At 37.8% G+C, this 19,662-nt stretch overlaps 1 protein-coding gene across 1 annotated transcript in view; it reads left to right on the top strand.

Moving 5' to 3' along the window:
• LOC137274355 (serine/threonine-protein kinase Nek1-like) overlaps positions 1 to 19,662 on the top strand; it is a 73,795-nt gene that overhangs the window by 5,735 nt on the left and 48,398 nt on the right. Inside the window, exons 2-25 of the mRNA XM_067807508.1 lie at positions 138 to 173; positions 975 to 1,035; positions 1,912 to 1,953; positions 2,341 to 2,396; positions 5,020 to 5,103; positions 5,478 to 5,545; positions 6,038 to 6,124; positions 7,159 to 7,213; positions 7,897 to 7,940; positions 8,070 to 8,150; positions 8,498 to 8,573; positions 8,955 to 9,039; positions 9,995 to 10,103; positions 10,781 to 10,835; positions 11,217 to 11,285; positions 11,578 to 11,628; positions 12,712 to 12,801; positions 13,470 to 13,502; positions 15,024 to 15,174; positions 16,429 to 16,561; positions 17,280 to 17,388; positions 18,127 to 18,169; positions 18,755 to 18,807; positions 19,187 to 19,264. Coding sequence (XP_067663609.1) covers positions 138 to 173; positions 975 to 1,035; positions 1,912 to 1,953; positions 2,341 to 2,396; positions 5,020 to 5,103; positions 5,478 to 5,545; positions 6,038 to 6,124; positions 7,159 to 7,213; positions 7,897 to 7,940; positions 8,070 to 8,150; positions 8,498 to 8,573; positions 8,955 to 9,039; positions 9,995 to 10,103; positions 10,781 to 10,835; positions 11,217 to 11,285; positions 11,578 to 11,628; positions 12,712 to 12,801; positions 13,470 to 13,502; positions 15,024 to 15,174; positions 16,429 to 16,561; positions 17,280 to 17,388; positions 18,127 to 18,169; positions 18,755 to 18,807; positions 19,187 to 19,264 — 1,749 coding nt within the window. The remainder of the gene's footprint in view (positions 1 to 137; positions 174 to 974; positions 1,036 to 1,911; positions 1,954 to 2,340; positions 2,397 to 5,019; positions 5,104 to 5,477; positions 5,546 to 6,037; positions 6,125 to 7,158; positions 7,214 to 7,896; positions 7,941 to 8,069; positions 8,151 to 8,497; positions 8,574 to 8,954; positions 9,040 to 9,994; positions 10,104 to 10,780; positions 10,836 to 11,216; positions 11,286 to 11,577; positions 11,629 to 12,711; positions 12,802 to 13,469; positions 13,503 to 15,023; positions 15,175 to 16,428; positions 16,562 to 17,279; positions 17,389 to 18,126; positions 18,170 to 18,754; positions 18,808 to 19,186; positions 19,265 to 19,662) is intronic.

Genomic DNA, 19,662 nt, shown 5'->3' with positions numbered 1-19,662 from the left:
ATGTCCTTGTGCCAGCTAAGCATAGTGTTATGTCTCTCTAGCATTATCTATCACTGTAGGCTGTGTTAAACCCTGTTCTGTCACTCATAACTTACAGCTACCTTATCAGTAATGGATTCTTTTCTCATTGGTTTCAGATGAGCCAGAAAGAAAGGGTAGAATCACGGAAAGAGGTAAGAATAAGATAAGCATTTGTTAAATTGCTATAATGGTAATAAAAGCTCATTTAAGATTGCCCTGAAGCTGAAGAAACAATGAACTGAATAAGGTGTCCTTAAAATTCACAGAAATATGTGAGTGGACCTGTGGTGCATGATGTTGGGATGCAGATGCTTTTGTTGCAGTAATGTACTGAAATTAATGACTCCATAATGTTTCTTACGTTTTGTATGTGTCTTTCCACCCTTCTTAAAATGGACAAAATGCAAAACCACTCTGTTTTGTTATGAAGTGTCCATTTTGTCCTGACTATCCCCACAGACAGGAATCTACATGAGGAAGTTGTAACAAACTCAAACTCAAAGATACCACTAATTATAATTTGTTACCAGCATTTTGACTGAAATCTACTGAAAAGTGATCAGGACAAAAAGAATGCTTTCTTGTATCCACCAGTTTGTTACACAAATGTTTGTATTGAACAGCCTTGTTTACTGCATGTTGTAGTATTTTTCATGACCTTTCTGTGGCAACTGTCATATTTTCTCTAGACGCTCCTCCAGAATCCCTCAGCCAGTCCCTTTAATATACAGTTCCCAGTTAATGCTGACTTATCTGGCATGCATAGAGCCAATGGATTTGGCCAGCAGATAAAGTGCAGGAAAGTGCCAGATGAACTTGTAAACTATGCAGCTGTACTGCAACCAGTAATATGTCCCCAGCATGGAACTCATAGTGTCACATATTCTATGACACGTGATACTGATATGTGTACCTTTTTCCAATGTTTAAGTGAGTGTATTGACATGTTGTAGGTTGCAGTTCTGGCCCAGCTAAAACATCCAAACATTGTGGCATACAGGGAGTCTTTTGAGGGTAAGCTGGAAAGCTGGATTGTATACCTTCTTAATATTTCTCATGATGGTGTACTGTTTTTTTACAGAAGTCAAAATATTGTTTGTGTTTTGACTAGGTGTAGGCGATGATACCAGTTAACTGGTATATTGCAATTTAAACTTCACAATACGATAGTTTAGGATACACTTTTCGGAACCGCTTAACTCTGTACAATCGGCAATTTCCTTGATTGTGATTAGTAATTCAGTGAAAAAGACTAACAACATTTGTTCATTTGTATTTCCTATATATCATTATACATCAATGGTTTTGAGAATGTTTGATGGTCATATATTTTCTTTTGCATGAATTTAAAACCATATAACTATACACATAGATTGGTACAGGCTCGTGTTATAGTGATAAACAAACCAATATGGCGGATGCTGCTGCAGATACATTTTCTTGAGTTCCAAAGTTTGGAGAGAAGTCTTCAATTTGGAAATATTTTCTTGTACAATCACTTGAGTCCTGGCAATGGCCAGTGGCATTGTTTCAAAAGAAAGGAAACGGTAATTTCTTTACCTTAAACCATATGTTACACTTACACAGGATATTGCAATACAGCAACACATATCACAATAAGTAGTATAAGTAGTAGCGGTATTACTTATACTACTCAATATGTCACAATTTGAAACTGTTGGCAATACCCATCTCTAGTTTTGAATGGGGATTGTTCCGGTCACCTTGTACATATTGTGTAAGAATGAAATGCTGTGTGGTTGTAAACCTGTCTTACTGACTGTGTCATCTTTATACCTTGAATATTGTAGCATGAACAATATACCAAGCTTTTTATGATGCACACTATTTAATATTTTACTGACTGTCGTGTTATGTTTATTGTTTCAGAGAAGGGCTGCTTGTTTATTGTGATGGACTACTGTTCAGGAGGTGCGTTCATGAATAGTTCTTCAAATATTGTTTGTTTCTTGGTTGTTTAACACCACACACAACAATATTCCAGCTATATCGTGGTGGTCTGTTAATGAATGAATACCGGACGATCCAGTGATCAACAGTCTGAGCATCGATCTATGCAAATGAACTGCAGTGACATGTCAAACAAGTCAGTGAGTCTGACCACCCAGTCCATTTGTTGCCTCTTACAACAAGCATGGGTTGCTTCTAGTCCGTATCATCACAGGTCTCTTGATTCCAGATTTAAGATTATGTTGTAATGACTTTGAGGAACTGTGTGTAGTATTATAATGCATGAAGAAATAGTAGAGATGACAGAGCTTAGGAAGACAAACATCAAGTTCTTATCCTCTGTTTCAGGAGACCTTTACGGCAGAATCAATAATCAGAGAGGACTGTTGTTTTCAGAAGACCAGGTACTGTGATTCTTGAAGAACATGGAAGTCTTGGACGTATAATAGAAAACACACCTCCTAGGTTTTGGTAGACAATGTAAAACCAGAGGGTGAAGGATTTCCCATCCCTGATGGTTTTACATTGTCTGCCAAAACTGAGAAGTGTTATCATTTAATCAAGCTACATAACAATAACTGAAGCGCACATAAAATCAAATCAATTTACTGACAGTAACTGTGAATAGATAATTCAATCCCTCGTCCTTCATTGGCCCGGTGGCTGTGTGGTAGAGTGTCTACCTACAAGTCTGGGAGTTGCATTTCCAGTCTTGCTCAGGAAAACATTTGTTCTTTGAACTTAATCTTGATTGATATTTTTCAATTGATTTCAAACACTCACATATCATTTGAATGTTGATGTGCATAAAGAATTAGGAAAAGTTAATTACAAAACATAAAACCCGTGAAGAGGTCTTACTTACAAAACAAACACAGTTATTCTGGGAAAACAAGAGATGACCTTATATATAGTGTGAGAAGCACACTTATGCTTTATATTCAGAGTCCATCTACACTTGTGTCAAGTGGACTGTCCCTAATAATGTTTGAGGTTTCTTGGTATGATTACAGGACTCTTAGGATGGTAACAGAATATATTTTCACTTGAACTCTAAGAATTTACTGATGTCATATCGTTGCACATGTTCAGAGACTTTAAACCTATTGTAGAAGTAGATATCAGTATTAATTTTTTAAAAATATCCTTAAACCTAGAGGGTATGTCTTACTAGAGCTGGAAAGTCAGATCTATGTTTTTGATTAGTAGGAGACGAAAGGGATATTTCAGCCTACAATCCTATCATTGAGTCCTTGTGGTTGAATTGTATGGAGCTCGAAAATCCACCTTAATTCTTTTCTTGGTGGTCTGTTCAAGGTCTGGTTGCTCTCTGAGTTGTGTGATGATGTCAAATTTTAGATTATTCTTGCCATAATCTTACGAATTAAAGTTGAATGCAACAGTTTTGTCATGCTTGTGAGTGATATCAACATAGTGTTAATCAGATTCTATCCGTGAAGGTCCCAGGGTGGAACAGGCCTTCAGCAACCCATGCTTGCCATAAAAGGCGACTGTGCTTGTCGTAAGATTTGACTAGCTGGATCGGATGGTCAGGCTCGCTGACTTGGTTGGCACATGTCATCTGTTCCCTATTGTGCAGATCGATGCTCATGCTTTTTATCACTGGATTGTCTGGTCCAGACTCGATTATTTACAGACTGCTGCCATATAGCTGGAATATTGCTGAGTGAGGCGTAAAACTAAGCTCACTCACTCACCCCATGTTAATCAGATTCTGAAACATCTTTTGGTTTCACCAACATATTGTTCTTACAGTGTTTGCATGTAAGGAGATATACTACATTCCGTGATTGTCAGGTGTAGCTTATTTATTGAAGACCTTTTTGTGACCGAACTTGTGAAAGTGTCAATGCCTGTTAGTAAATCACAAATTTCGCAGTGTCTCTGTCACACACATTGTCAATAAAGTTGACAATTTGACCACTGATTTGTAGGAACACTCTGGGATAGATCAGGTCGGCTCAAAGTGATCTTTGAGGGTTTTGTTTCTACGGTAGGCAGCAATATGTGATGTCTTTACACTGACCTTGCATCCTTCCATTGTTAGATAATGCAATCTGACAACACAAAACTGTTACATGTTTCCACAACCATTCTGAATACTAGAATTACCACATTCCCGAACATGTGACCAACATATACGATTTCTCATCAGTAAAACCAAATTACACACAGCGAAACATTGCCTCTATACACCACCGGCGACACCCACCAGGAAACAGCTGTGATGACATGACGTCACAGTCCAGAAACATCCTGTGACACCATAAACAACACCACCACTGAGATCTGACTATTTATATGAAGACACAAGTGCTCAAAGTATCTTCAGCTGATGAATACACCCTTGACGAAATGCGTAACCCAGATACACTCCACACCAATCAGGCCTTGTGTAGTCCTTATCATTGTTATGATTTTGAATGGATTGATTCAAGTAGACTTGCAATATTTCAGGACTGAAGATGAGACAGGAGTTTAGTTTTACTCTGGTTTTAGCAGTATTCCAGCGTTATCATGGTGGGAGACACCAGAAATGGGCTTTACACATTGTACATATGTTAGTCTTTGACCCAGTGCTGTAACCACTAGGCTATATCATCACCCACAGTATCCATGAGGGGTTCTCAGTACGTATCATCAGTCAAATATAGTACAGTGGAATCTGTCAAATTCGGACCTGGGGTAAATCGGTTTTATTTACAATTCGGACCTTAGTGGTGGTCCCGGCAGAACTTAGTTAAGTTATCATTACACAAACACTGAATAAATCGGACTCAGTATAATTCGGAATTCGGACTAAAATCTAGGCCCGACAAGGAAATTGACTATGAAAACACGCTGATTACGTTGAACTTCCAGCGGGAGGTGGAGTGAGTAGCCTAATTAGCGGTCCCCGACTTCAAGTGGATTATCGTCTTTTGGGGGTTGGGATGACTGTATTTCAGATTGTGTTTGTATGCCTCATCATGGACTCATCACATTATGACATTGTGTTGTTACCAGATAATGAACTGGTTTGTCCAGACATGCCTGGCTATCAAACACATCCATGACAGGAAGATCCTACACAGAGACATCAAGTCACAGGTAGGCATGATGATGTCAGGGTGATGTAGGGAAAGTGTGAGGGAAAGTGTGAGAGTTATGTAGGGAAGGTGTGAGAGTGATATAGGGAAGGTGTGAGAGTGATGTAGGAGAGGTGTGAGGGTGATGGATTGATTGATTGATTTATAAATCAATGGTGGAATCTTTTCAAAAACAGAAAGTAATTGCATGCATAAGTTCATGTTGGTAATATAGGGTGTTCAAGGACTGAGTTTTCATTTGTATGGGATGGGTTTTCAAGATGATGAAGAAAGGGATTAAACTTCTGCATGTAGAGGTGGTATGGTGAAGTATATGTTAGATGATGTATTTGTTTGTGATGATACTTGTACTTTAATCACGTGTATACTTTTCAGAACATATTTCTGACAAGTGATGGAAGGATACAGATTGGAGATTTTGGAATTGCTAAAGTCTTGAACAGGTAACCATTGTTTTCATTTCTGTTTAATTTCAGATTAATGCACATATATTTTATTTGTTTACATGCTTGTTATATCCCAGCTATTTATGGATTAAGTGATCAAAGATTATTAGTTCAAAGGGAAACTGAAAGGGTCACCAAAATTCTTCACATAATCTTTAATTTTTCAATGAACGTTAAGTGATTTTGGGATAAGAATTTTATTCTAGAATGAGAATGATGAAAACTATATCAGCTTTTTTGAGTCACATATTAGAAGTTGGTGAATCAGATAAGGACAAACTATATTGATGAACAACCTCTTTATTCGGGTGATGCACCGTTTCTATACAGATTCTTGCTTGACAATAATACAAGAATCTGTATTGAAGCGTTGAATAAAGAAGTTTTCCATCCTAAAACTATGTTAGTATATGTGGTGTTTCATATTTCTGATATCAATATTTCATATCAAAGGCTCAATGGAGTGTTTACTAAGACTGTGTGTTTCAGCACTGTGGAGCTAGCTCGGACGTGTATAGGTACACCATACTACCTGTCTCCAGAGATTGTAGAGAACAAGCCCTACAACAACAAGAGGTAGGATAGAGTTTAGAAATACATGTTTTTTATAGTCAGGAATGAAATTTGAAAATGTGTATGATCTGTCATTTCTTCAAAGATTGGAAACCCTGATGGTTTGGGTTAGGATACAGGCCTTCAGTAACCCATGCTTTTTGTAAGAGGGGACTAACAAGATCGGGTTGTCAGGCTCAGTGACTTTGTTGACCCATGCCATCAGTTCCCAGTTGCGCAGATTGATGCTCATGGTGTTTATCACTGGATTCACCGGTCCAGATGCAATTATTTACAGACTGCCAGTGAGGTAGCCAAATAATTAAAGCATCTGCTCATCACACTGAACACCCAGGTTCAATTCCCCACATGGATACAATACATGAAGCCTATTTCTGGTGTCCCCTGCTGTGATGTTGATGAAATATTGGTAAAAGTGATGTAATAACCATACTCACTCATTTGCCCATTCAAGTGTGAATGTTTTATTTCTATCTCTATAGGTATTGCTGATTTCTTGGGACAAAAAGCATCATAGTTTTCCTTTCATTTCACACTGGTATGCTTAACACTGACTTGTGGATATCAATATGTGCTTTATACTAGATGTGCTTGTTTTCAGTGATATCTGGTCTTTAGGCTGTGTTCTCTATGAACTGACCACACTGGTATGCTTAACATTGACTTGTGGATATCAATATGTGCTTTATACTAGATGTGCTTGTTTTCAGTGATATCTGGTCTTTAGGCTGTGTTCTCTATGAACTGACCACACTGGTATGCTTAACATTGACTTGTGGATATCAATATGTGCTTTATACTAGATGTGCTTGTTTTCAGTGATATCTGGTCTTTAGGCTGTGTTCTCTATGAACTGACCACACTGGTATGCTTAACATTGACTTGTGGATATCAATATGTGCTTTATACTAGATGTGCTTGTTTTCAGTGATATCTGGTCTTTAGGCTGTGTTCTCTATGAACTGACCACACTGGTATGCTTAACACTGACTTGTGGATATCAATATGTGCTTTATACTAGATGTGCTTGTTTTCAGTGATATCTGGTCTTTAGGCTGTGTTCTCTATGAACTGACCACTCTGAAACATGCAGTAAGTATACATTGGACTTATTAATCATTCTTAGCTGTAATATGTTCCCCACCCCCTGATTTTTCAAATCTCATTGATGGATAAAATGTGCAATACTTGTTTGTGGTGTTCCGCCTACTGTTGTGTCCCCCTCTGTTAAAGATGTCAGTTTGAACTCAAAACAGCATGACAGTTTCTTGAGCAACTTTTTAAAAATAACCACAGGGTATTCATTAACGTGTACTGTATTGACAGGTTATAGATTATTTATTTTTGTATTTCTATTTTACAATTTACTGTCCTCAGATGGAGACATGCATCCTGAATGTTCAATTCAATAGGAATATACAGAATAACTGAATAAGTAAAATGACTAAGTGAACTGTAAAGATAATTCAAATTGCTCTTTGTATTTGGCAGCTACACTCAATTTCTCCTGCATCATGACATTTTTGTCAAGGGAACTGAAAAATCAGACTGTGTTTTGGTGGCTTCATATAATTTGTTTTCAGTATATTTTTTGACTCCTTAATCATATATGATGATACTGAGATAGTAACATGATTCTAAGATTTGTAATTAGGTGTAAAGAGTGCAAAATTCTACATTTGACAGAGTTGTCTTATAATCATTTTATGATGTTTTAATGTTTAAATGTTGTCAGGAACGTAAAATTGATACCTCTATTAAAATTTCCTTTTCAGTTTGAAGCTGGCAATATGAAAAACTTAGTACTGAAGATCATCAGGTGAGTGACTTGTGTGAAGTATTTTTATCAAGGTCATATTCAAGCTCCTGGCACTTAACATGCTCAGTGTTCATGACACTTCAGATGATTTGTTTCAAATAGCTAAAGTTTTAAATCTTTCTCCAACAGAGGTTCATACCCTCCCATTCCACCGAAGTACAGCTATGAACTGAGAGGCCTTATTGCCCAGCTGTTTAAGAGAGCTCCAAGGTACGTCAGTAAGCAACAGACTCTGTTTCTACCAGCTAAATCATTTTCAAATGTTTGTTATTTCTATGAAAGTTATCAAATGACAACTAACAAGCAGTTATTCTTTCTCATTGTAACAATCAGAGGCTATGCTTTGGTTTGTCCATTGTATGATCCTTTGTTCCAACAAATTATGTAAGAGGTTTGGTGTGTATTTTTGTCAAGTCATGTAATTTGATATTTTCATCTGATATTACTTTGGTCATGTCTCATTATGGTCTTCTGATAATGTTCATTGTAGGGTTGGTTTTCATATGCAAACTTAAAGTGTTTCAATGAGATGTATATTTTGCAATGCTTGATTGCAGAGACCGTCCATCAATAAACTCCATTCTCAAGAAGAATTTCATCATAACAAGAGTCAGAAATTTGTTAACGGAAGAGGTGAGAAAAGCAGTGAGCTGATGGTAGACCACAGTACCATTCATAATTCTACTGGGTGATTCTTATATATATCCTGTTGCAAAAATATGGAACTGGTTTTGTAAACATCTGAGGCATGATAAGTGCAAGCAATTATTATGAACTAAAAAAGTTCAGGAATTGTGTGGTCTTGTAGGACATTCTTTGTTGTGTTAACTGCTGCCACGTGTTACATTCAGTATCATTCATAATCCATTTTTGTTCAGTCAGTATAAAGAACGAGAATACTCTGAACCATGGTGAATGTTGTGAAACAAGTTGGGGCATAATAAATCCACATAAATAAAGATATAGATAGAGGGCCATTTACCAGCTTGTTTCATTTTTGTTTTCCCCCCACAGAAAATGGCTGAGGAGTTCAGCCACACCCTTTTACATGGGCAGAAGATAGCTCGTGCCTTACCCCCACCACCACGGCCTGCCTCAGGTACATACAATATCCTGCGATTCTCAGCTTTTAGCTTGTATGTTCTGGCAATATGCAGTTGATACTTTTAGAAGTGATATGGCCTAAGTATCACTTATCAATGAAATTGTAATTGATATCTATGTTTTTGCTTGATGGTTAGTAAATTCAAAGGTCCTTACAGGAAAATGTGTAATGTAGTGAAATGGATTAGTGTACTGTACTGCGAGGTAAAATATGTCTTTTCATGGAAGAACTTTTATATTCCTTTGGAGGATTTGATACAAGGGATGCTGTTGTGTTGGGATACAGCATATATCTCAGTATAGAGATTGCGATTGGAGTCTATACCAGTAGAAGTTGCGATCAAAGTCTCTACTGGTGGAATGGCCAATCCTACTAGTAGAGATTTCAATCGGAGTCTCTTCTGGTGGAGACTCTGATCATATAAAATAACCTATACAGTCACAATCCCTACCAGTAGAAGCTCAAATCTGTCATGGTAGAAAATTTATTTTCATATATTGTAAAATGTAAACATAAAACAATATGTCACACCTTCTTTACATGCTGGTGTTGGTTTTAGGAAAAATCCAATTTTTTAGGTTGTTGTTTGATCTCTTAGTTGCCAGGAAAAACTTAGTGATTTACTATTTCCCTATTGTTTAGAGTGAGATGTTAAATGCATGCTGTATTTAATCCCCCAACTCCTACATCTCAAAATCTTAGTTAAAAGTAGGAAGTTCGAATTCATTCAGATGTAATTCAACTAATGATCAGTAATTTCCGATTCCACCAAATTGCAGTCTCTACCTTGACATATATATTTTTCCTGCATCTATTTTACATTTTTGTGGATGCAGGACACACATTTCTGCATGACATGAAACCCTATTCTTATTGCATCCTCCACAAGATGATTTTCATGAATTGAAGCGATTAATTAACACATTTTAATTTGAACACATTGTTTCAGCTGGACCTAAAAGGGTTGCTCCATCACCTAGACCTGGCTCTGCAGCAGGGCGGTACAACCCGGCTGCTGTGTATGGAGCTCCTCTTGCACGGAAGTCCAAGGAAGTCCGGTACATATCTTTATCATTGTTCATGCTTTAGGAAGGTGAATACAAACCTTTCTTGCTGTGAATTGTTCCATAGTTTGCATGCACTGCAGTATTCTGATAACCACTTTTCGTGGAACATCTGTAATTAGTGTATTTCAGTTATTGCTATATTTTTCTAGTATATTTGCTAGTGAAAGATTTTATTGTACATTTGTATCATTGAGCCATGGAAACATGTTTACAAGGGTGTTTCTGTTGGAAATTGATTGGAAAAAACACCAGAGGGTAATTTTCAGTCATGCTGTTATCTCCCCTGTATCCATGAGTACATAATGGCAGTGACTGACAATGGTTACTTTAGTGTGTAGAAAATAGGGTTTGCATTTGCAATATCTTTACCGTCTTAGTTCACAGTATCTACAATACCTGTATTACAGTATATTACAGTACACGTTTTGGCCTGTTTAGAGCTCTTCTTATCTGGTGTGTTCCCCAACTTTTTCAAAAAACCTCTATCTGACTTTGAGTTATTTGGTATCAATTGTTTGTGTTGAACTTTTGAATTTGATAATGTTTAGAACTTTGATGGTACTTATCAGTCATCTGATAACCAGTAAATATGAGCTCTCAGTTTTTTCAACTTAAGTTTTATGTTCTTTAAAATCAACATGAGTGTCACATGTTTCTATGTTTTCCAGACCTGACCTGAAGAAGAGGAATGCCAGTGGGGGGAAGATCATCCCAGGACAGCAGGTGAGCCTTTAGGCAATCATTCTGTTGTCAGAATACAGCATAACAACTGTTACATAATGGAAAAATCAAATCCTTCTTTTGGTATTTCTTCTTCCATAGTGAACTGACTTTTTGCAATTTTTTCAACTTAAACCTTGTTAAGGTACCATTGATTACAACATTGGTAATTCTGTGCCAGTGTTGTGTCCCTGGTGTCAGTGTTGATGTATGTCAGCGTTATTGCTTCCAGGCTGTTGTGTGTCACTGTTGTTGTGTGAGTTATGTGTCACTGCTGTTGTGTGAGTTTTCTATCACTGCTGTTGTGAGTTACGTGTCACTGCTGTTCTGTGAGTTGTGTATCACTGCTGTTTTGTGTCACTGTTGCTGTCGACCATGTTGTAGGACTGGGAGAAGAAGAGACAGGACTTGCTTCAGAAGGAAAATAAGAGACGAGAAGAAATGAAGAAAAGGGTAAGATTTCTTCCCCATTGATGTATTTTCTTTGGCAGTAGAGTAAACAGGTATAGAGTCAGCATTTCTTCATCTGCTCTGCTAGATGAGAGTCAAGCTTTTTTCACACACTGTCTTCTGTCAAGTTCACAGCAGTCAGTATAGACTCACACTCGCTCGCTCTCACTCACTCACTCACTCACTCACTCACTCACTCACTCACTCACTCACTCACTCACTCACTCACTCACTCACTCACCTATCCAATGTTCATTTTGTCCCATCACGTTAATGACCAGTTTCTTTGTTTCAGGAGCAGGAGATGTATGCCAGACAACACAAAGACCTTGTAGAGAGACAGAAGGTAAGTCTGCCAGCAGATCCCACACCATTACTGATATGTGCTCTCGATGAAACTGTTTGATTTTCAGAGTGCCCTCCCTTAGGTGGGTTTAATTGAGTTACACTGCATTCAGCATTATTCCAGTGGACTTTCCTTCAGTCGTTCCAGGAACTAATTTTAATTAAGTGAAAGGCTGCTTTTCTGTGATTATGTTCCTAGTTTCTTACCACATACCCTTACTTATAGGTTTCATCGAAGTGTCACAGGTGTCAGGCTTTCATCGCTTTGTCTCATCTTGCCACATCCAGTTCTCACAGCTTTCTATATAACTGAAGTGCAGTTAAAAGCCAGGGGTGTTGGGTGGAGGGGTATGAACTGGAATCAGTTTGGGCAGTTATTTGTTGAAGGATTGATTTAGATCAGAAGTGTCTTGTAACTGTTTCATCGGCAGTCCAGAATCTGGTTAGTCAAGAAAAACTTTATCGATAGTAATTCTTGATAATGATTTTTGGCAAGGTGTAAGTGTCAACATTGAATAATTTCTAAATGCAATAAGCCTGGAGTTATTTTCTTATTTGAATGTCTTGTAGTTTTTACTCCCAGGTGCAAATTTGTTAGGGCTGTGATAGTAAGTTGTTATGACACAGTATTGTTGTTTGCCTTGTGGGAAATAATTTCCAAATTTTGTTGGACGATCAGGCTAGCTATTCCTGAATGTTACTTGTCCACAAAGTAATACCCTAGCTGAAATTTGAATATGGGAATGGTCTATGACAACCAGTCATACAGTGTGTTCCATGCACAGTTCACTTACATGCCTTTGAGAATAAGATATTATCTACAGGACACAGTATTCATCAAGATGCTGCTGATATGTTAAAAATATTTAACAGTCCAAAATCTTAACATTATAACTTAACAAGTCAGAGAGAGTGATATATTTACAAAATGACCACATGAAAATTCACCAGGCAGTCAGGCCAGTGATTGTAGAGAGTTCCTGGCCCAACTGGATACTTACAAGCCACCGACAAGCAGACCAGTGGCTGTTTTGACCATTGCATGATGTACTAGTATAGAGACTGACAGATGATGATGTTTCAGATTGCTCGTATAAACAAGGCAAGAGAGGAGGGATGGAAGGGTCTCATTGACTCAGCAGGGTCTGAGGACAACAATTCCTCACCACAAGCTGTAAGCCACAACTTTCGTCATCTCTTTGCTTCGGGGCAGTCACCATATGGCTCAAATAATATTGATGCAATGTTAAATTGTAACTGTCTAACTAACTAAGGGTCAGTTCCAGAAGGGTTGATCTGTTCCTGTGTCCAAAATATTTGGAATAATCTAATCATCATTTCTTATTTATAGAACCATTCAGTTTATGTGAACATCAGGATTTTTACAATGAAAAACCAGGAGTTAGATATACAAGCACTGTTGGCCAATGTTGATATCTCTCACTTTCTTCAAATTGGTCATTGCATATTCTTAATTTAGTCATGGACTACACAGATCACGTCGCTGACCTGATCCATGTACAGTTATTCACCTCAGTGTGACTTATTGGTGAACAGCCTGGTACTTAGTCATATATTATTATATATTTATTAAATTTCCACCATGACTATTGTATCAGACAACAACTCACATTTCTTTTTTTTTTCTTGTGTATTGAGAGTCCCGGGAACGTGAAATTCTGTGTTCACTGTAGCTTGATCATTCTTGTGAAAGCGAAACCGAAGTGAGGAGGTTTGGTCCAGATTTTGCTTTCCCAGGCCATAACTGTTAAGTGTGGTATAAACTCTTATATCCATTTTGCAAACATACTTTAGAGTTAACAGTTTCTTCTTGTTTTTCAGGCTCCTAAACCTGCTCCAAGACCTCTACCAAGGGTAGGCCTGTTTTTGTTTTTATCCCCCCGGCATGTAATGCGTCGGGATATAGTCGACACCTCGTCTGTCCCTCCATCTGTGACCCGTCCGTCCGTCCGTAATCATTTTGTTTCTGGAGCATAACTCAGAAACCATTCAATATTTTTAGACCAAACTTGATAGATATAGTAATCTCAGCCTATGGTTGTCATTTTTGCTGTTTACAGATTTTTGGCATTTATGTTTTTTTTGTTTTTCCATGGAACATTTTGGTGTTAGTCTTATGGTGGGGTGGGCTTCATTTCCGGAGCAGAACTCAAAAACTGTTCAATATTTTTCTGCAAAGTTTGATAGATATATCAATCAGAACCTAAAGTGGTGCGTTTTGCTACTTACAGGTTTTTGTGATTTCTTAGTTTCTTGATTTCAGACTTAGTCTCAAAATGGAGGGATGGGCTTCGTTTCCGGAGCAGAACTCAAAAACCATTCAATATTTTTCGGCAAAACTTGGTAGATATATCAATCGGAACCTAAAGTGTGGTGCCTTTTGCTACGTACAGGTTTTTGTGATTTATTATTCTATTGGTTTCCATGGAAACTTTTCGGACTCAGAAACTCAAAAACTTCTTAATTTCTGTCAGTAAAACTTGGTAGATATGTGTGGCAGACCTCAAAGTGGTGCCTTTTGCTATTTACATGTTTTTATGATGTATTATTTTCTCTTTTCCATGAACACGTTGCTGACTTCATTTCCGGAACTCGAAAACCATTTCATATCATTTAAAAAATCTTGGCAGATATACGAGACAGATCTTGAAATGGTGACTTTTTTTTATTACAGATATATGGCATTTATATTTTTCATGAATTCCATGGAAACAATTCTGCCATAGTCTAAAAACACAATAGGTGACTGTCAGATGATTTGTCCTTTCAAATATGTGGGGGCCGGGGGGATATGTCATCTTTTGATGACTCTTTTGTTTCTTAGTTACTGGTATTGTTAGTTTGTAATAAATCAAAGTAGTCAAAGTCAAAGGTGTTTATTGTATTTCAGACCTCTGGCCCATAAATGCTTCAGTTACATGCATCATACAGCTTGAATACAGAGAGGATTCTAACAGATTATCACCCTTAGACATTACATTGTGCATGTATTCAGATAGTTTCAAGTTACGCTGGTTATGACTAGATTAGACAGCCACACACAGGTGCAGACTAGTATTGATCTGTTGAACCTGTTGTAGACTTATGTTGACTTACATAGAATTTATGTAGACAGGTTACGACTTCATTAAGTTGCCAGACTGGTGCAGACTGGTTTTGACCTGTGTGGTTTGTTGTAGATTTTCTTGACTGCCACAGATTTACTGTAGACAGATTAGACTATATTAGACTGTGACAAACTGTGGAAGACAGGTACAGAGTGATGTTGACAAGAGTTTGGTTTGTACGATGCTTGTACCTGATGACTTTCAAGGAAGATGATCTTGAATGAAATTAAGACACTATCATGGGTTGTTTTCTCTTGTTCTCCACCAGCCTGCTGTGATCCGCCCTGAGGACAACAAAGTTCCCTTGAAGGATCGAGGCAACTATGACCAGTACAATGCATATCTCAACAGGATCCAGGAAGACCGAAATGCCCGAGTCCATGATGCACCACCTGTTCCAGCACCAAGGCAGAATCCAGGTGGCTGCATGCTGGGAGAGAGATTGAATAGTGCATCGCTGATATTATTTCAACCCTCTGACACAGAGTGTTGTTTCAAGGGACACTTCAGTATCAACATTTTTATAGTGCTTGTATAAGGATCTATCAAAATTCCCTCAGAGGTCTATTTTCAGCCATGCATCTGTAGCTAAATAGTGAAAATTTGCTAAATTGGATTTACAAGTTTCACGTTTCATGTTATATTGTTGCGGCTAATGTCTTTGTTTCGTTAAAGTGGCTCACATTTCCCTGAACAATTTCAGCAAAATAATGGGTTTTTGAAAAAGAATTCTTCAGGGTACTTAATTTGAAATCCTCGATGAATCCCTTCTGTAATATATGAAAGGTGTTGGGATTGATGGGTATAATTTTCATGTAAATGTATTTCTTTGCAATCTTTAATGATACAGGTAATTACAATTTATTGACGTTATAGGAGACATTTTTAGGAAAATGCATTGATAATATGAAAATCTATAAAGTATGAATTAATGTTACCTATAAATAGCTGTCCATTTTGTAATGGCACATTTTCAAACCCCAATTGATACTGAGCATTTTCTTTCAGTATTTTACCTGTAACTTAATGCTTAGTGAAGCTGACCTGCTTTGATGCAACTGAAATACTGTTCTCTACCCAGCTTGGCATTGAACCCTGCTCAACTGAAACATTTACTTGTATCAGGGATGGCAATTTTCCAGAATCTGTGGATATCCGCCAACTTTATTTCAAACTGATCAATTATGCGATCAATCGTCTGAACCGATTTTCCTGTTGCCATCCCTGTTGTATACATGTCTTCCTATGTAGTGTTTGTATGATGATGACTGTTGTATACATGTCTCCCTATGTAGTGTTTGTATGATGATGACTGTTGTATACATGTCTCCCTATGTAGTGTTTGTATGATGATGACTGTTGTATACATGTCTCCCTATGTAGTATTTGTATGATTATGACTGTTGTATACATGTCTCCCTATGTAGTGTTTGTATGATGATGACTGTTGTATACATGTCTCCCTATGTAGTGTTTCTACGATGATGACTGTTGTATACATGTCTCCCTATGTAGTGTTTGTATGATGATGACTGTTGTATACATGTCTCCCTATGTAGTGTTTGTATGATGATGACTGTTGTATACATGTCTCCCTATGTAGTGTTTCTACGATGATGACTGTTGTATACATGTCTCCCTATGTAGTATTTGTATGATTATGACTGTTGTAGAGAACTACATGGCGGCTCCCAAACCTGGTCAGCAGTATGGTCAGAACAAGGCGGATCGAGACTACATCAACAGGGCGTTACAGCGAGGCCCCAATGTCGTCAACAATCATGTAAAACAGGCAGAGGAAAACAGGTACTTGTGTTCTTGTGTTTGCTCCAGGAATTAGTTCTACAGAATGGTGCTGAAGTGATTGATCGAATAATCAGTCATTCAGTATCACTTGTGTCAACGATTATTAGTGTGCTTGGGAGACTACTTGACATTCATAAAAAAATTGAATATGAAATTAGATTTACGTGTGTCTCTTATTTTTATATTTGTTAAATGAGGACATAAACAACTGGTACAGTTTCCTGACTCATAAACAAGATTCTGGCATGTCTGTCTCAACAGGAATTGACCTCTATCATCTTGACCATAGTATTTTACATTGCCCATTTTGTTTGCACAGTGTTATGATTGTGTCACATTATTGCTCACGTTTTGAGGTGGGTTTATGATTACAACTGTTTGACTACTGAGCTCCAATTGTATAATGAGAGATAGCCAGCACAACCACTATACCACAGCTTGTGTCATTGTTTTAATTCCTATGATTGTCTCTCTCCTGTGGATTCTGGCTGGTGCTAGTTAATCAGATGATAATATTTGGTCATTTGGTCAATTGCATTTATCACTACCACTGTCGAGGATTGTCACTCATAATATCAGCCATTGGTTTGTTGGGCTTTTGAATTGGGATGTTATCCTGTTTAAACCTGCGAAAAATATGATCAAACCAGAAATTGCTATAATCATTTCGTTATGTAGTATATATCAGTTGTGACATACATTGACTGTATGCTTTCAGACGAGCTGCAGCACAGGCCTCTGAAAGAGCAAGACTTGCTGAGGAGTTTGTCAACAGGAAGAGAGAAGCAGCTTTAAACAAACGCAGGGGACAAGCACAGTTGTTTGGGGTGGGTAGTCCTCAAGGAAATATGTAGCTGTCCAAAGTTTGGCTGATTTAGGACTGTGTTGTTTTATAAAATGATTGTCAGACTGCTCACTTGGTTCACAATATGTCCTTGTGTCCCATCTGTGTTGATTGATGCTTATGGTGTTGATCACTAGGTTGTCTGGTCCAGACTTGATTATTTACAAACTGCTGCCATATATGTGGAATATTGCTGAGTGCAGCATAAGCAAACTAAATCTAGGATAACTGTGTATGGATGGCAACTTCTTTAATACTGGAACACGACATTTCGATACAAGTTCTTGTATCGTTTTCAAAGTGTACACTCTTTAATACTGGAAAACGTCGTGTTCCAGTATTAAAGAAGTTGTCATCCATATACAGTTATCCTATTTACTTCCAACTTCTAAAATATGCCTCTCAAGCAAACTAAATCTAGACCTAGATTTATGAAGTTCTCTTAGGACTAAGATAACTGTAAGATAATGTTAATGTATGATACTTATTACCATCTTAGCAATAAGAGAGCTTTGAACGTCGAGGCTCTGTACTTCATTGTATGGCTCAGTCTGCTGTAATGACAATGAAATAGTGTTTATGACATTGTGTTTGGAATGTTTCAGATACCTTCATATTGGTATCATAAGATTCCTGGAGCGTTATGATGTCAGTGTATAAGAGTTCATTTTCACCTGTATGGTGTGTATATAATAAATAACAACAAATTCTTCCCTTCCAGTACACACCTCCTGCGACACCAATCTCCCGACCTGGCTCTGCAAGTACGTGTGATGGACATGGTTTGATAGTATCTGTCAGAGGATACCTTTGGCGTGCCACATGAATATTTCCTTATGACCTTCTTTACCTGGTGACATGACTCATAACGATCTGGCTTATATTTGGCCTTCAGCAACCAATGCTTTTTGTAAGAGGTGATTAATAGGATGAGGTGGTTAGGTTTGCTGACTTTGCTGTGTTGATTGATGTTCATGCTGTTGATCACTGTATTGCTTGGTCTAGATGCGATTATGTACACACCATCACTCTACAGCTAATTATTCCCGAGTACGGCATTAAAAACAAAGAAACCTGATGAGGTAACGATGTTGATTGGTTTAAATGATGATGTTAATGATTGTGCTCACCCATTGAAGTCTGCATCAGGTGCAGTTTGCAGTATTAGTAATTGGTCAACCGTTATTTTTGCTTAAGAGAATTCATCACATTTTCTGTCAATTTTGATAGTTAGCAACTTAATAATTGTTAGTGGTTTTACTGGGACATATTGAAGTTGTGACGTGTGAAGTTGATTTATATGGTTTTTACCTGTCTTGTGCTCTTTCAACACTTATTTCTGTTGCCAGAGGGAGCCAGGCCAGGTGGGGGTGCAGTCAATGCCAGGAACAGAGAAGAACAGGTGAGTGATGATTGGCTCAGATATGATCACAGGCATGGGTGATCCATTGATCTCTGTTCATGATGCTTTTTTCCTGGGTTATGCCCTTTAGTCTTGCCAAGATTTAGTATGGGTTTAATTACAGAGTGTGGGTATTTTGATCATTTACTGACACCTTGTGTGAGCTTAATCAGCTCGGTGAACTCTCATGAGATGCTCATATACCCTGAAGCTACAGAAACACTGATATCACTGAAAAGTTGTTATCTGTGATAAAGAGTATGATGACTCCTCAGTGACATAAGTTACTCATCCAAGTACTGGCAAACACTTCTTGAGCTGCAAAGTGTAGTTTGTGGATGATGTACAAGTATGACTGAGAATGCAACGACCCTTTCAGGAGTACCTGGAAAAGCTGAGACAGATTCGAGAACAGAATATGAGGGAACGCCGAAAGTTACAAGGAAAGGAAGAACGGGTCTGTTTGTTTCTGCCTCTACGTTTCTGTTTCTGCTTTTTAGCCATTGCCTCTGCCTGTTTCTTTTCACAGCTTTTGAAATTTAGACAAAAAATTGCTAGGTGCAGTGTTAAACAGAACAATTTTTTGTCTCTGTCCATGATCTGTCTTTCTGTCATTACACAGTGCCAGATAGAAAGTGGTTAAATACGACATATGTTATATTTGGGATTACACTTTCCAAGTAAAGTACAAATTAATAACATGCCAGTTAATAAAACTTATCAGAGGGGTACATAAAGCCGGCATTCTAGACTACCAGTTGTCTGACTTTCATATTGTGGAAGTTGCAGCACTGAGCGGGTTAGGCAGCTGATGTTTTTGTGCTGGCAATTAGGTGACTGACTCTGAGGGTGTGT

Source organism: Haliotis asinina, chromosome 2, assembly GCF_037392515.1.
Source record: "Haliotis asinina isolate JCU_RB_2024 chromosome 2, JCU_Hal_asi_v2, whole genome shotgun sequence".
NCBI classification, from domain to species: Eukaryota; Metazoa; Mollusca; class Gastropoda; order Lepetellida; family Haliotidae; genus Haliotis; species Haliotis asinina.
The sequence above is the reverse complement of the archived record's forward strand: the minus strand, read 5'-3'. Positions and strand labels throughout refer to the sequence as shown.